The sequence below is a fragment of the Durio zibethinus genome, chromosome 7 (assembly GCF_047325235.1).
Source record: "Durio zibethinus cultivar Kanyao isolate XHJ-2024 chromosome 7, ASM4732523v1, whole genome shotgun sequence".
In the NCBI taxonomy this organism is placed as follows: domain Eukaryota; kingdom Viridiplantae; phylum Streptophyta; class Magnoliopsida; order Malvales; family Malvaceae; genus Durio; species Durio zibethinus.
This window is the reverse complement of record NC_143168.1, coordinates 20,139,551-20,158,406: the sequence shown is the minus strand read 5'-3', so window position 1 is coordinate 20,158,406 and position 18,856 is coordinate 20,139,551. Positions and strand designations below refer to the sequence as shown.

General features: G+C 26.5%; 1 protein-coding gene across 1 annotated transcript; it reads right to left on the bottom strand.

Annotated features, from left to right (window-relative positions):
• Positions 1–13,897: 13,897 nt before the first annotated feature.
• Positions 13,898–17,135, bottom strand: LOC111318332 (benzyl alcohol O-benzoyltransferase-like). The gene is made up of 2 exons (XM_022921113.2): positions 16,554–17,135; positions 13,898–14,999 (listed from the first exon to the last, which is right to left on the bottom strand). Exons 1-2 carry the CDS (start codon positions 17,004–17,006, stop codon positions 14,082–14,084), a joined length of 1,371 nt encoding a protein of 456 aa, XP_022776848.2. The 5' UTR covers positions 17,007–17,135; the 3' UTR covers positions 13,898–14,081.
• Positions 17,136–18,856: the final 1,721 nt, after the last annotated feature.

Here is an 18,856-nt window from a genome sequence, read left to right as displayed (position 1 = left end):
CGTTGATAAAATTCATCAATAATCCATCGATATTCCATAGATAATTTATTATTTTCGTTGCTAAAAGCGAGAATTCCATTGATAAAATTTGTTGGTAAAATTTAAATTTCATTGATAATTTGATTAATTTCATCTATAATTATTTAATTAATCTTTAAATTAAAAATAAAATTATTTTAGCAATCTATTATTCGTCTATTATTCATTAAAAGATCAAATCCACATCATAAAGTTTATATCAAAAAAAATTCTAAAACAATCCAAATTATAAAGTTAAAATCTATAAAATATAGTACTAAAATCCATAAAATTTATAATATAACTCTTGAAAAATATGTCATTGTGCTGCTACATCCTTTAATCCATAATCTGCATTGTTGTTATCAATTCCAGTAGATTGTGTTGACGAAAATTGTCAGACTCCATCAATTGCATCATCTGGTTTATAAATAGTCAAGCATGAAGAAAAACAGTCTACAAAATAGTTAGCTTCTCTTTACATGTGAACAAAGTCAACCACCCCAAAGACTTTTCTTAATCTATCAATCTCAACAAAGACCATTTATTGTTTCCAAAGTCAAGAATCCTTATAACATACGTAGCTAATAGCCACCATAAAATCTATTGATCGAAAGAAAGATGCAAACTATCCATGAAAGACACAAATTGCTTTACTGAGAATTTTCATTTCTATCAAGTTGCCACACTAGATTGTCCTTTGTGTTGGTCCTTACTGCACTTTCGATTGCAATGTCTTGCAACTTCTTTAATAGTTCATTTTACATTCAAAAACTATCATCTAATTCGAAAATTCCATTCCCTTGAATAGATATCTGCTCCATTTGAATAAGTCCAGAAGCTCCTCCATTTGAATGAACTCATTTAAATCAGCCATTCCAACTCCATCGGAAGTGCACCCCCTCCTCTCATCTGAACACCTAATAGTATTAAAATAGCCAGCCACGCACTTATTTCCTCCCATTTCATGCTTCAACGCAACCAGTTCACTCCTTCACCTCTTCTTTCATCCTGGCCATTGGGGGCATACTCATAAACCAGTACACAAATCTGTTCTTGATCACCACTGAAGTTAAATTTTTTCCCAAATCATTATTAATCCACTCGATGTTCCTTCAGCAAGACTAGATCCCCATAAAAAAAAAAAGCCAGATCTTCTCAGCAATTCCAATATCACAAGAAACCTATTCAGTTTCCTGCAACAACACCATTTCAATATTACATTCCTTTATCATCCTCCTAACTTATTGAATTTCATAACAAAGCTCGACAAATGGGGAAGGCACACTCATTGCAGGCGGCTGTGAGTCCTACATCATCTCCGCATATGTAACATGTTTGGCCACTTAAACATTCCCACCTTTTTCTCTGCCACACCATTCGCTCTCATTTTTTCCTGTAATTTGTAATTCAAAAGCAAAAAAAAAAGAAAGTGCAAGTGTGTTTGATATATATATGCACACAACTTACAGAAGAGTCCCTATCACGACAAATAACTAGGAGCTCGTTCAAGTTGTGAGAACCCACCACTAAACCAGAATTCACTTGCATTTCTTTCTCTATGTGTCTCTTATTTAAATTTATAAACAGATCTTCTCACTCATGGACTGATTAGTTTAATTGTTATGCAAGTATGCAACTAATTCAGGGCCCTTTACCATCGTCTGATCTCGCCTATTTGCAAACTTCCTCTACCTTAGCCCTCAACCGACCCTTGACCTTTTTTTTATTTGCTTGAAGTTGTCTGTAAACATCCTATTTTGTCCAAGAGTTTTTTAAATTCATTGGCTTCGAATTTTAATTTTGATTATGCAATTAAGTTTAATTGAAAAAGTTAATTTTGGAACCAAAGATTAAGCCCTAAATTTTATTTGTATTTTAATTTTTTAGTTTAATTTTTTTTTTAACTAAAAGAGTCAAAGTCAATTGGTAAAAAAAAATAAAAAAAGGAGTAAAAAAGAAAAATATGGGATTTCGTATAAAAAATCTTGAATTCAATTAAACTCTTGGATTTTATCACAGATTTCAACTTTCATGGTTGAATAATTTTGGAAAAACTTAACGCCAAATCTATTGAAAAAGCGAAGATTGCAGAAAGAAAAAAATTGGAAAGAAATCCTAGATTCGGTTGAATTAATTTCTTTCAAATCGAAAGAAATTCAATCCCTATATAAGGACATGGAATCTAAGATCAAAAGAGGGAGCCTAACAGCAATTGATTTCAAGATTAAACAAAGGTCATTGAAATGAGAGAAAATTTGAATAAAAGGTTTGAATCAACAAGGAAAAAGGAATCAAACAAAAAATTTTGCAAAAGATCCGGTTGGAGTTTTTGGAAGAAAGGTTAACATTTATAGTATGAAACATCAATTTTGGAAAGGTGAAAATTTGTTGGAACCCATGATCCATTGAGGTAATATTTGCTTTCATATTTTTCTTTTGTGATTTTTGCATAACTTTTATAATATTTAATTACTTACTTTTATTTTTATATTTATTTCATGGTATTTATTTTTGCATGAATTTGCATGACTAATATTATATTTGCATGATAATTTATTTGTCTAATATTTTATTTACATGATTAATATATTTATGTGATTTATTAATATATTTGCATGACTATTAATATGTTTACATGATTATTAATTTATTTGCATGATTATCAATTTATTTATTTGTGTGATTGCATGATTATTTTTATATATTTAATTGCATGTTTATTGGATGATTTATATTATTATTTGTATTATTATATATTTAATTGCATGATAATATATTTATTTGCATGTTTTGTATCATTAATTGCATAATATGTTTATTTGTATGTTTTATATTGTTAACTGTATGATAATATATTTAATTACATGTTTTATATTGTTAATTGTATAATTATATATTTAATTGCATGTTTTATGTTGTTAATTGCATGATTAAATATTTATTTGCATGTTTTATGTTGTTAATTGCATGATTATATATTTAATTGCATGATTTATATTGTTATTTGTGTGATTATATATATTCATTTGTGTGATTGTATGATTAATAATATGTCTATTTGCATGGTTATTTATTCATTACTATTATTGCATTATTTTATATTTATTGCATAATATGATATTATATTAATTTTGAATGATATCTAACTACATATTTTTATATTTATTGTGTGCATAATTGCATGATTATATTACTAACATATTTATGTGATTATATTTGATTTGCATATTTACATGATTGTTATTATTGCATGATAATTAATATATTTTCATGACATTCTAACATGAATATTTTAGCATGATCTAGGCATGATATTATTACATGATATTTGGTATGATTTATAATATATTTGCAAGATAATTTTGGCATGGTGTGATTTAATATTTATTACATGATTGCATGATTGCTTGATATTTGATAGAATTTTTGTATCACCATATTTTGTAAATAAATAAAAGGATTGGAATTGATTTATTTGCATGATAAAAGCCATCTTTGATTAAGGCTTAGGCAGGATAACATATAATTAATATGGTACCAATTTTGAGCATAAAGGGGTGCTAATACCTTCCCTACATGTAACCGCCTCTCAAATTTTAGTTCTATTGATGTAAACCATAAACTATTCTTTTTAGGGACCCTTAACTTAGGTTTAGGATAACCTTAAAAAGGATATATTCATATAAGTGGCCAATCACACCTAGGTTAAAAAGATTGATGGTGACTTCTTGATTTTTGTGTCTAATGGGTAGGTTTTTCCAATCTAGACATTATGACAGTTTGGCAACTCCACTAGGGACATTAGAGAGTCAATCTATTAGTTAGTCATGTGTTATCTTAAGCCTTACTTTGCTAGTTTTATTATGTAATTATTTGTGATTTTCATATTACTAACTTATTTGTTATTGTTTTCTTGTTTTACAAATTTTAATTTTTTATGTGCATTAATTTATTTGATTATTTGATGTCCCTTTACACACACCACATTCGTATTGATGCATAAGCTCTATACTAGGACTTTATCCTTTATTAGGATGGAGCAAGTACCTACACTCTCATGAGGTGATAACCTTTGTGTGAGTTAGCGAAAAGTCTCATTCAAATTGAACCCTTTCTGTTTGAGCCTATAATAGTGGGCAAGGATTGGGGTGCCCTACTTGTCTATAATGGATGGAGATGTAGGGAACAATTTGGGAGCCTTTAAATTGTCAAGCCTTTGAACCTGGCATGTACATGAACTTTAAGAATTCAAACCTAGGTTAGAGCCATACCTTCCCTTTATTAGAAAAAACCTAAATAAGATACATGATGGGACAATTATTATTCTTGTAAATTTATGTTATTCCTTGTATATATTTTTGCATACTAACCTTTTAGATTGTTCCTTATATATATTATGCTATTCCTTGTATATGTTAACTAACCTTTTTCTCTACTTTGTTTTGCATGCATGCGTCATTACATTTATATAATGAGTAATTGCTACAAAATAATCATAACAAAAAGAATCTTAATTACGTCCATGGAGAGCCTATCAAAGTTCCTTATGAGCCTAAGAATGAAGTATGAGGAATCTCAGCTTAAAGATGGTGATTATTTGCCAGTCAATTATGTAACTACTCTGCCTACCAAAATACATCTCAATTTCAAACGAAATGATCTTAATGATTTGGTTAGTATTTGGAACCAATAGAATGGCAATGCCAAGGAGACTTTCTAAAAGAAGCTTATGGATTTTGCATTACTTTTTTCAGTTCATATGGATAATCAGCTTATTAGGGCCATGGTTAAAATTTGGGACCCTTCATATCGCTACTTTGTGTTCAATGAGGTTGATATGGTATCAATTATTGAAGAATATTCAACTCTCTTTTGCTTGGATCTTGTTAATCCTTATAAGGTATACTGAAAAAATAAAAAGGCTGGTTATCATAAAAAGCTTGCTCAAATGATGGTTGTAAATGTCAAAACTATTAACAATTGGGTAAAAGGAAAAAGTGAAAGTGTTGGTATTCCTTGGTCCATTGTTTGTGACTTTATATATAAATATTTTAGCACTGAAAGAGAAATGGATTTGATAGCATTGGCTTCATATAGGATGATGGTATTTCCAAAAGTAATGGGTTATATTGATGTTGCAGTGGTGAATTTCTTCGATTAACCTGGTTACCAAATTAACCTTATTCTTACATTTGTAGTTGAGATCATTAGATCTTTAAATCATTGTCATCGAAATAGAGAGGGCTGTTTTATTGGACATGCTTAATTGTTAACCTTTTGGATGAATCATGGCAATAATTCATATTGATGGAATTGATAAGTTGAGACTCTTAATCTATTGGGATCATTGAAGTAAAAGAGGATAGGTTTCATAAAATGAAACTAGCATGTGATTTCACTCATTCATAAATGGAAATGTTGTAGTGTGTGGTTTTTGTGATGATTCACTCACAAGTTTGCTCTTATTCAATAAATATTCTTCAAATAGAGTATTTATATTTGAAATGAGAAATGACAATCTTTCTTCTACTTTTCACACAAGGAGTAAAATTATTCATTTGTTATCCCATTAGAGCTTATTAAATTTTTTTTGAAAGAAACCCTAACTAAAGATTACCTTCCACACTAGGGGTAAAGTTTGAAAAAAGCTTGATCACAAAGAGAAAAAAAAAAAGAAAGTTCTTAATGACTTTAAGGCCAAAAAAAAAAAAAAAACCCTCTTTGGTCCTAATATCTTTCTCGAAAAAGTATGAAAAGTGCATACCAAAAAAAAAAATGAAAAAAAAAAGAAAAAAAAAAGAAACAAAGAAAATTGATGAAAATGGGGCAAAAACCAAGTCGCTCCATATGATAATAAATGTTCCTTTAGTTTGTAACCCTTCGAATTGATTTTGGGTCTATTTTATTCATTTCTTTCATAACCCTCACCCTAGCTATGTTAGTCCCTTCAAAGTTCATTTTGATCAAATGTGAATGCCCGAAATGGAGAATTATGAATTGAACTAAGATAAACCTGTAATGAAAATGTTGAGAAATTTGATCAAAATGTCATTGGTGGATTAAAGGAAAAGGGGAAATAAAAAGGAAATGGCGTACAAAGAAAAGAAAAATAAGTAAAATAAAAAATAAACAACAAAAAAAAGGAGGAAGAAGGAAAACTTAAACTAAAAATATGAAAAGACGGTTTAAGTAACATAAAGGAAACTTGAAAAAATAGCATTGATGAAGATCCCTAAGAAATAAAGATAATGCTTAAATTGATAGAATATCAAGAATATCAATGGAATGAGCTTTTGAAAAATAATTTAGAATTAATTTGTCTAGAATTGTTTGAATATTCATTATTTTAGATATTGTGTACCCTTTCTAGCATTTATCTTGATGATTTATCTTGAAATGATTTTTTTGCCTATTTATTTTTTTCCAGACTTATTCTTATAATGAATACCTTTTTTTTTTAATTTTTATTGTTCTTCACCATTTATTTATTCTCGTGATGTATTAAAGAAATGTGATGGATTACATTTGGCATTGAATTGAAATGATGATGAATGAATGAATGACTATTATGAAAGATCCTTATATTATTTCAAAAAAGTTGGAAGTGACTGTAGCATATTGAAAATGAAATGTGAAAAATAAAAGAAGTTTAAAATGATATTGATCATTGTGGCTTACAAATGAAAAGAAGCATTCCAAATGTTGAAATTAAATGATGAACCTAATGAAGAGGAATATTAGGTCACAAATCAATTGATATATTTGCTAGCCAGTTCCAAATAAGTTGAAGAAAAACATGATGAGAAACTGAAAAGAAGACACGAAAAAAAGTCTTAAGATCCCATTGAAACAAGGAAACTTTGAATTTAGAAAATAAAATGGATGAGATTACTTGATAGGGTATGATAGCTCTTGTTGAAATCATAAGTGTTGAAGAGTTAAAGAAAATGAGAAGATAAATCAAAAGTTTTGAGAACCCTCTGAGTTACCAAAATTAAAAAAAATAAATGAATTGCATAGCATACATTGCATTCACCACATGCATTACATGCATGCATCATACTGAGAATATTACACTCATTCATGGCATTCATCATGCATATTTGAAAAGGAAAAAAAAGTTTAAAGTTTGAAATTGAGTAGGAATTTTGCATATATGTGTTGTATTCACTGCATTCATTACATGTTGCATATATCATTGCATTTGTTGCACTCATGTACTTCATGTTTGGAAAAGAAAGATCAAAGTTTAAGTTGTGAAATTATGATGAAATTTTGAAAAAGCTTTAGCTCACGCATTGATTGTATGTATACATTGTGTTCCTCATATCATCCCATGCATCATGCATGTTTGAAAGGAAGAAAAATTAAAGTTTGAATCTAGAAATTGATTTTGAAAATTGTGGAGAATCTTTTCATTCATTGCATGCATTCATTGCATATGTTTGAAAAGCAAGAGGGAAAAACTAGATAAGAAAATAATTTTGAGAAGAGACACTGGAAGGCAATCAATGATGATTCAGATAAGATACAGAAACTCAATTTAATGTAAGATTTTCTTAAGTTTCAATGCCTCTATCATGGAGGAGCTTTTTGAAGGTAAAATGATCTCATTTTATTTTTCAAAAGTTTTAAAGTCTCAATTGTGAGAGAACATTTTATTTTTCAAAGTTTTAAAGCCTCAGCTGTGGAGGAGTATTTTATTTTTCAAAAGTTCTAAAGCCTCAATTGTTGGGGAACAACATTGTATTTTCAAAAGTTCCAAAGTTTCAACTATGGAGGAGCATTTTATTTTTCAAAAATTTCAAAGCGTTAGTTGGAAGGGAGCATTTTTCAAAAGAAAAAGTTTCAAACCTCTAAAGAAGAGCCTTTGCAATATTCTTTTTTGATTTTTCTTGACCCAGACAAAATGGATGTCTTTTGTTTTTATACAATTCCTATTTCACAGAAAATGCACAAAAATGAGCAACTGTAGATACCCTATTTTTTTGGGGGATTTTTCAAAATTCATTAAACTTTGAATTTTAATTTTGATTATGCAATTGCTTTGATTGGAAAAGTGAATTTCGGACCTAAAAATTAAGTCCTAAATTTTATTTGTATTTTAATTTTTTTAGTTTAATTTTAATTTTTTAGTAAAAAAAGTCAAAGTCAATCGGTAAAAAATTCAAAACAAGAGTAAAAAATAAATAAAGAAAAATGTGAGATTTTGCATGAAAAATCTTGGATCCAATTTAACTCTTGGATTCTATCTCATATTTCAACTTTAATGGTTGAATAATTTTGGAGAGACTTGAGACTTAATCTTTTGAAAAATGGAAGATTGCACAGAGAATAAAATTTGAAAAGAAATCCTAGATTTGGTGAATTAATTTCTTTCAAATCAAAAGGAATTCAATCCCTATATAAGGACCTTGAATCTAAGATCAAAAGGGGGGGCCTAAAAACAATTGATCAAACAAAGGTCACTGAAAAGAGAAAAAATTTGGGTAAAGCTTTGAATTAACAAGGAAGAAGCAATTAAACAAAAAAATTGGCAAGAAGATCCGGTTAGAGTTTTTGGAAGAAATGTTAAGAATTATAGTAAGAAATATTAGTTTTTGAAAGGTGAAAATTTATTGGAACCCGTGATTCATTAAGGTAATGTTTGCTTTTATTTTTTTTTTTGTGATTTTTGCATAACTTTTATAATATTTAATTGCTTACTTTTATTTTTATATTTATTACATGGTATTTATTTTTGCATGAATTTGCAAGACTAATATTATAGTTGCATGATAATTTATTTACATGATTAATATATTTGTGTGATTTATTAATATATTTGCATGACTATTAATATGTTTGCATGACTATTAATTTGTTTGCATGATTATTAATTTATTTATTTGTGTGATTGTATGATTATTATTATATATTTATTTGCATATTTTATATTGTTAATTGCATAATATTTTTTTTTGCATGTTTTATATTGTTAATTGCATGATAATTTATTTATTTGCATGTTTTATATTGTTAATTGCATGATTATATATTTATTTGGATAATTTATATTGTTAATTGCATGTTTATATATTTATTTGCATGTTTTACATTGTTAATTGCATGATTAAATATTTAATTACATGTTTGACATTGTTAATTATGTGATTATATATTTAATTGCATGTCTAATTGCATGATTATTAATTTATTTATTTGTGTGATTGTATGATTAATAATATATTTATTTGCATTGTTATTTATTCATTATTATTTTTGCATGATTTTATATTTATTGCATGATATGATATTATGTTAATTTTGAATGATATCTAACTACATATTTTCATATTTATTGTGTGCATAATTGCATGATTATCTTACTAACATATTTGTGTGATTATATTTTATTTTGCATATTTACACGATTGTTATTATTGCATGATAATTAATATATTTGCATGACATTCTTACATGAATATTTTAGCATGATCTAGGCATGACATTATTACATAATATTTGGTATGATTTATAATATATTTACATGATAATTTTTGTATGGTATGATTTAATATTTATTGCATGATTGCTTAATATTTGATAGAATTTTTGTATCATCATGTTTTGTAAATAAATAAAAGGATTGGAATTAATTTATTTAGATGATAAAAATCATCTTTGATTAAGACTTAGCCAAGATAATACATAATTAATATGGTATCAATTTTGGGTATAAAAGGGTGTTAATATTTTTCTTGCATGTAATCGACCCTCAAATCTTAATTCTGTTGATATAGACCAAAACTCATTTTTTTAGAGACCTTCAGCATAGGTTTAGGATAACATTAAAAAACATATATTCATATAAATAACCAATCACACTTAAATAAAAAAGATTAGTGATAACTTCATGATTTTTGTGTCTAATATGTAAGTGTTTCTAATCTAAACGTTATGACATTGTCAAGATTCAAATTTTATTAGTAAAATTAAGAGTTTTAAACTTTATCAATAGACGCCGCGACTGTTAGGCAAACCTTTACTTCTTTCAGTGCTTAATCTTCTTGTTCTTTGCTTGTTGCTCTCCTTTGGCTACCATATTTCCTCTTCAGCGAAAATTTTCCTCATGAAACTGTGATACCCACCATCATATTCGCTTCTTCTACTTGATTTATTATCTAGTAGATGATAACAAAACATACAAAACAATAAACGGTACTGCTGGAGTAATTTAAATTGAATGTACAGTTCAACAATTTATACGTATTTTGGGGAACTCTGGTATGAACAGTAGTCTGATTTCTTGTTTTTGTTAAATAAAGACCATTTGGTAAATCGCAAGTGAATTCTAGAATAGGATAAAGGATTCACAGTATTTATTGTTTGCATCCATGCAAAAAAAAAAAAAAGTAGTAATGGGAAGGAAACTGTGAAACTTTAATAGCTACTTTACCATTTATTTTTTCTATTTATTTTTTCTCTCTTGAGCTGCCGCTTCTAATAGCCCTATTGCCAAATTTGCACCGACCCAACTATCCTTTTTCCATTTTTCTAGAAAATAATACAAAAAAGAAACCGTCAGCCAATCAAATATAACTTCATGAACCGATCTAATTTAACGATAAAAATTATCTCAATAGATTATATTGGTCAAAATATGTCGGAAGTTTTTTTTACTTTATAAAAATTTAAAATTTACTCTCTATAATATAATTTATAGAAATTTAATCTTAATATCATTTTAATTTGATAATTTTAATTCAATTATTAATTCTGTCAATTTTTTACCATTAAAAATGATGTCGTTAACTTTACCGAATGATGTTGACTTGTTGATGTAACAATTTAAAACGATGAAATCAGTTATTAAATTATATAAATGATTTTTATACTCATAAAATTTAAAATTTAATCTCTGTATTTATAAAAAATTTAAAATTTAATTTTTGTAATTGCACAACATTTGAAATTTAATTCTTTTTATATAAAAATATTTTAAATTTTTTAGTTTTTTAAAAATATTAAATTTTAGAAATATTTTAATTCATCTAATATAAAAATATTTTGGAAATATATTAGTTTTATTATATATAATTAATTATTAATAATATCATATTAATAAAAATACTATTATCATTTTTATTAATTAATTATAATATTAATAATTTAAAATTAATATATCAAAGTTAATATTATTTTAATTAGTTTAGTAAATTACTTTAATTTATTTAGAATCTTTAACATATATTTGATTATAAAGAATCATTTAAATAGGGTTTAATTTAAAAGAATAGAAACACTATTTTATGGATAATTTTAATTGAATGAGATATAATTGTAATTTACTTAATAAATTAATAAAAAAATAGTTATTAAAATTAGATAGTAACAGAGTTGTATCATATATTAAAAAATTTGTAATAGATTTTTAATAAATTGGTATAAGATTTTTTTCATATGACCACAATATATTACAATTATGACATAAAAGTGTAACAAATTAAGTTAGTAATAGATTTATATTTTATTAAGGAATATAACATGAAATAATGATAGAACTAGTAATAGTATTTTACATGGATGATAAAAAATTATGATAGATTTAGTGATAATATATGAAAATTGTGGTTGAATATTGTAATAAAATTTTCAATATTGTGATAGAATATTATAAGAAAATATTGTGGTAATTTTCAAATTTTTAAATTTTAAAAAATTAGAAATTTTTAAAATTGCAAAATATTTTTTGTATTAGAGGGATTAAATTTCAAATTTCATTAGTGCAAGAACTAAATTTCAAATTTCGTACAAGTATAAAGACTAAATTTTGAGTTTCATAAGAGTACAAAAATCATTTGCATAATTTAACAACTAATTTCACTAATTCAATTATCACGTCAACAAATCAATATCATGTCAGCAAAGTTAATGACTACATAAGCATTTTCGATGATAAAAAATTGATGAAATTAGTGATTGGATTAAAATTATCAAATCAAAATAATATGAGTACTATATTTTTATGAATTGTAATATAAAGATTAAATTCTAAATTTTCGTAAAGTATAAGGACCTCTGGTATATTTTGACCAATCATATTCGACTTAATAAAGGTTTAGTGACAGATCTAAAATTCTTTTAAGGTGCATATTTATAATATAAATAAAAAACTATCGACAGATTTATTAATCCATGAAATAGTGTTCAAAAATATTTTGAAAGCATCTAAAGAATTTTTTTTCGAATTTATTTTATTTTTATTTTTTAGACAATATGCCACTCCCAATGTCATTTTTTACCTTAAAAAATTGGAATTTTAAAATCTAACGAGGAAATTTTCACTTTTTTCAATTATTGAACTAGCATTTTGAAGTCGATTAATTTAAAGAAAAATTAATTGATAATTATAAGTTTTTTTTGGTTAATAATTATAAAAAACTATTTGCTCTTGATAAATATTTTTTTCATTGAATAAAGCTCAAAATACTTTAAACTTTTTGTCCCAATCTATAATTCTTCTTTTTGTCTCTTCCTTTGAACTCAGATGAATGAAGAATTGGAATTGGAATCAAGCATCCGACGGATTGGATTAAACAAAGCGGATGGATTGCACCATCTATAATATTTCGCATTGTAGGGGTCACCCTATACAAATAATTAAAAATAAAAAAGCAATAAAAGAACCCAGCGTATGTACGATTTTAACAAGGCTGTATTCTCATCCGTAGCACATATCTATACAATATATTAATAAACAACGGTTATTACAAAGATTTTTTGTTTTTTTAATTTTAACAAGGGCATGTGTCTTTCTTGGTTATGGTCTAAATGATCATAAAGGATTATAATTATCTTATTTTATGTTTAGTTTGCATCTAAATAAAAGAATAAGATTATAAAGAGGATTAATCTTATTATACCCTTAAAAGTGGAGAGGATTATTTTTAATTCATGAGATTAAACTTACATATCCTATTATAATTTTAAAAGTTACATCAATAATTCAAATTATATAAACTTTAAGAAAAGATAATTTTAATTAATAAATAAATTATTATATCTTAATCTTTACATACATCAAATATAAGATAAGATGATATTATTTAATCTAATCATATTCATAGTATTATCTTATCCTACCCTATTATAATTTTGTGTACCAAACACATCATAAATGTCTTTCATATTGCTTGAGGAAAATACTACATATCTCAACATGTTGTGTTCTATTTTTTTGGCCACACAAAATGTTGTGTTTTATGAATTGCAATTTTCATTTTCTGATGTTAAATCTTCTTCTTCTACATCACAGACTACTTCTCCCTCACTCCATTGCTACACTAAATTTAAAAAAAAAAAAAAAATCTACCCTCTTTAATCTCTTCATCACCGGCTAATCACAAGACCAAACTCTACCTTACCTTTAGCTAAGTGTTTGTCAAATCCAATTCAATAAAAATTTACCCCTTCTTAATGTTTAAAATCTTAATTTCTGTCACTGACATCTAATCTCAATAGTAATGAGAAGGCCTTGAACCCTTTTACGTCTCGCGTCCAAGCCATGTTAATATGCGAGTCTAATTCAATTTAATGTTAACTTGTTTATTTGATTGATTTGCTTATTGATTCTTCTATGAATATACTAATTGATACATATTAAAAGTTATTTATTATAATTGTAATTTTTATTTCTAATATGAAACATCATAAAATAATATTTAACTTTTAATTTTAAATTCATCAGAACATAAATTTCATGTTCTTACATTTTAAATCTAAATATAACATAAAATTTCATGTTCTTATATTTTAAATCTAAATATCTAAAAAAAAATTCAAATGCGAAATTGAGTTTCGAAATGTAATATTAGGCTACGTAATTAATCTGAAATTGCTAATCAACAACCTTAAGCATTCATTTATTTTAGTTCTTGTGAAATCATTAAACTAATTGTTCCTCGTTTATATTTATCATGAATTCGATACTGGCTACAAAATATTTTTGCCTTGTAATCTAAAGAAAAGTATCGATCATAATACCACACATTTTTTTTCATGTCATATTGCTATTTCTTTCACATAGCAGATGAAATAAGAAATGATTTGCCCTCCCACTTTGGCTGCCCCTTCAAAATGTTGTCCAATTCCTTCGCAAATCTTTCCATGACCGGAGCTGGCAAACAAATCGGCACCAAAGTTCCAACTTCTCCTTTCATATAATTGGCTCGTATGAAAAAGCTTATCACTCCAATACCTTTTGCTGGCCCTCCAAACACTGCCTTACCCCACCCGAAATCGATGTCTTCGAATCCAGATTTTGTTACATCTGATATTAAGTAGGAACCAATCACTGCTGGGAAGTGGAGTCGTTTACCCCTAATCACCATCAAACCAGCGACTGATTTCACATATTCCTCCGTCACCCTTGCCTTGGCTTGCTTCACTAGTTCCACTGCATACCCCAATGGATTCTGGCAAAGTTTTCTAGCTGTTGTTATTGCTGCAGGGAACACGAAGGCATTACCATAATATCCCGATGGCAATGGAGGATTGAATTTGGAACGTGTGTTAGCAAGGCATAGCATGCGCACCTCTTCGTCAGGGTCAGGATTTACAGCAATGGTCCGACAACGCCATAAGCACGCAGTTAACAGTTCGAACTTGGAGCATTGGCGAAGGTGGGGTGGGAGCAGCCTGCGAAGAGCTTGAACTTCATAGGAACCAAAGAAAAAGGAACGTTGGACCAGGTTGTCAGCTAACTGGGTGCTAATGTGGGCTTCCACTTCGTCGTACTCGTGGTGTGTGAAAGTGACTCGTGGAGGGTCTCGAGCATCTAGGAGATGTCTTTCCCATACGGGTGGGATCGAGGTCGTAACCAAGCCACGTGCCATTTCGCCCACGGTGGACATGAATTGTTTTATGCCAGCGGCGTCGCTCATGACGTGGTTGAGGCGGATGGCAAAGATGAAACCACCGCATTTTAGCCGTGTTACCTATAATCAATTAATGATATAAAAATGATTTTTATTTAAAAAAATTTAAAAGTACACAAATATACAAATTATGATATATTAAATCTTTATTTTTCGTACATCATACCTTTACATGCTTTTATTTTGAACCATTTAAAACTTAGATGGGCAGACAAAAAAATAAAAAAACCTAGATGAGAACATTAAATACATTAAAGAAAATATTATATGCACATAAAAACATACGTACATGTGAAATATAATAATCAATAAAAATAACTATAATATATAATTTTTTATATAATTAAATTTAATTAAAATTTTCTATATAATTAAATTGAATTGTCTTTAACTTTGACATATAGAGAGCATGTGATTTCTTTCTCTATAATCACTTATTTTTGCCTTAGTTAGATAATATTAAAATTTTTTTGACAGTATCAATTAGCAAGCAAGTTTCTTGGTTGATCTCTTCAATTAAAATTACTCTAGATGGTACTAAAAGTTTTAGTTTATGTTATTCAAATAGCGAAAGATTTAAATAAAAATTTTTAAGTAAAATTTGTAAAATTTTTTACTAAAAATGATTAAATAAAAATTAAAATTAATTAATTAAAAATCTCATCACATAAATAAAGTTTATAAAATTTGAAAAAATTTAAATATATTTTAATATATTTTTTAAATAAATATTTTTAATAAAAATATTAATAAACTTTTTATCATTAAATAATATCAATTAAATTTAAACTATAAATAATATTTTATATAGTATTAATTTTCATATTAAATTTTATCAATTTTAATTTTTTATTAAAATTTTTATTAATTTAACTTTTTTTAAAAAAAATCTCAAACTTTCTCTACAAACTTCAAATTAATTTTGTCCTACACGAATAACAGGTAGCGGCGGGGTATCTTATGTCGGATTGATTGGCTCTATTAGATTGGTGGTACTCAGAGGCGTCGGTGGACTAGTTGCTCACCACACAAAGTTCAGCAGGAAACGCGAAAATTTGTTGTCAAACATTAAATTTGTTTGCAGTGCTCTCAGTTGAATCACCGTCAAGTGTGAACAGTATGCATGTACGATTGGTTATAAAATTTGCTTACGAATTTATTTATTTTTTTCTTTTTTAATTGTGATCTTGATTAGAAAATTTGCTTGGTATATGCACATATTGCATTTGAAAACTTTGAAACAATAATTAAGAGTTTTATAAAAATTCTCATACATCACAAAAGATAAATAATTTTGCTGATAGCCTTACCAAATCAGGCGTAAATAAAACTCAAAACCCTACAAAGTGAATTTTTTAATTGTGAGTTAGCGATTTAAACAACTCCTTTTGCTCTTTTCGTGAGGTCTTATTGCTTGCTATCCCTGGATGATGTAGTCTCTATTTTATCTATTAATTAAAAAGTCTACTTAAAAGAAAAAATTGTGATCTTGGTTTCTGGTCCAAGTATACATCTTGGGTGACAGTTAATTCATTCCCATGTTGTTTAATTGAACTCGAAAGAAGAAAAAAAAAGTGATGTCAAAGTTTATGAGAGCTTGAATAAAAAAGGTACCTGAATCAACAACAACGGGCAATTTATCATCCCTGCAGAGCCTGGAACATCATAAAGGAGCTCATCAAAGCAAGGAAATGGTGGCTGAAGTGCATCACCAAACTGTTCAAGGGTAACATCAGCATCGGCCTCAATAAATAACACTCCTTCACTAGTGCAATCCACCATAAGTTTACCGTTAGCCCCTTCCCTTAGTCTACCAGCAAATGGATAATAAAACACAAGGGTTTGTTTAAGGGCCTCCCTAATAACCTTAGCAGGGTCCTTCCCTTGCATGGAGGGATCGTACTGATAAAATTGGATCACCGGAATTTGGAACCGGAGACTCTCTTGATCATCAATGTCGGATAATAGTTTGTATTCATGTGGTGTGGGCTTGGCCGGAATAACAAGCTCGGGTTCGCATCTTCGGACAGTAAATGCAAGAGGAGAAGAATTGGAAGGTGTTGCCATGGCTCAAAATCTATATGAAGGAAAGATGGTCGAAAAAAATAACAAGTGTTGCGGGCTTAATTAAGTGTTTGTGGAAGTGATATTTATAGCAAACAAATTTGAGAAATATTTCAATTCTATTTCAAGTTGCAGCGGAAATGAATGAAGAAAGAGATGGAATATTGGATAAAAGAAACAAAATCGTTGTGTGAATTTATTTACTAATTGCAATGACTTGACTTTTTTATTTGGGTTAAATATAAAATTGGTTCTTGAACTATACATTATTTATCAATTTAGTATTTAAAGAAATAAAATTTTTAAATTGATACCTGAACTTTCATTCTATTAGTATATTGATACTTTGGATTAACGTGATTATTCAACTTTATTGACGTGACATGAAAGAGGTATTACAATGGAGAGAATAACCACAATTTGGGATATATTCATATTTGAATTTGTTTAATAATTATAATATCTGAATTCATTTAAATATTCATTTAAGTTTAATATAATTATTCAAATCTAAATCCATTTAAATAAAGATTATTCGTTTAAATATTCAAATCTATTAAAATATCTATTTATTTAAATTTTTTGAAAAAAATATAAAATAAACAAAAAATAATTTAAAATTTAAGTTTACTCTTAATTGATAATAAATAAAAATTATTTTTTAAGGTTCAAAATTTTCTACAAGTATAAAACTTAATATATTTTATATGTAAATGAGTAACGAATTTAGATACGAATTCAGATATCCATTATTATTTATTAAAATTTAAACAGATTTAAATATTTAAGAGATATTATTTGTATCCATTCTGAATCCATCATGAATACTAAATATTTTAATCAAATCTATTAATTATTTGTTTATCACTATCCGAATTCAACATAAACGAATTGAATAATAATGGATATCCGTTTATTAACTATCCATTGGCATATTTAACATGAACATCCAATAAGATATTTATATGTGTCAAAACTTCACACCATCAATGCCAAGTCATCATTAAGAGAATTTTTTTAAAAATTCTATAAAATTTTTAAAAATTCAAAAAGATTTCAAAAAAATTTCAAAATTTTTTTGAAAAGTCTAAAATTTTTTTTAATTTTTAAAAATTCTAAAAAAATTTTAAATTTCTTTACAAAATTCAAAAATTTTTAAAAAAATTAGAAATAAATTTTTTTTAAAATTTTAAAAAATTCTAAAATGTTTTAAAATATTCTAAAATATTCTTAAAATTTTTCTAAATTCTTCAAATATTCAAATAAATTTAAAATCTTCAAAAAAATCTCAAAATTTTCAAAAATTTTCAAAAAATTCATAAATGAAGATTTTAATAAAATAAAATTTTCTTAAAATTTAAAAAAAATTCAAAAAAACCAAAGAATAGTTAAAATAAAAAAATCTACAATTTTTGCAAAAAATATAAAACTTATTAAAAGGTGTAAAAAAATTGAAATTTTTATGAAAATTTTTTGTTCTTTTGAATCTGAAGATTTTAATTTTTTTATCACTTTATTGAATTTCAAATTTTATGACATTTTTGGATTTTTATCACAATTTTATATTTTATCTTTCTTTTTTATTTTTCAGAATTTTTAATTTTTAAGAATATTTCAGAATTTTGAAATTATTTATTTTTAAAACATTTTAAAAGATTTTTATAATTTTTTTAAAAACTCAGATTTTTTTTTAAAATGTTTACATTTTTAAATATTTAAAATTTTTTGAAAATTTTATGTTTTTTGAATTTTCAGTTTTTAAGTTTTTGTTATTTGATTAAACTTTAAGAAATTTTAATTTTTATTAAAATGTTCATTTTTAATTTTTTTGGGATTTTTATTAAATTTTTTAT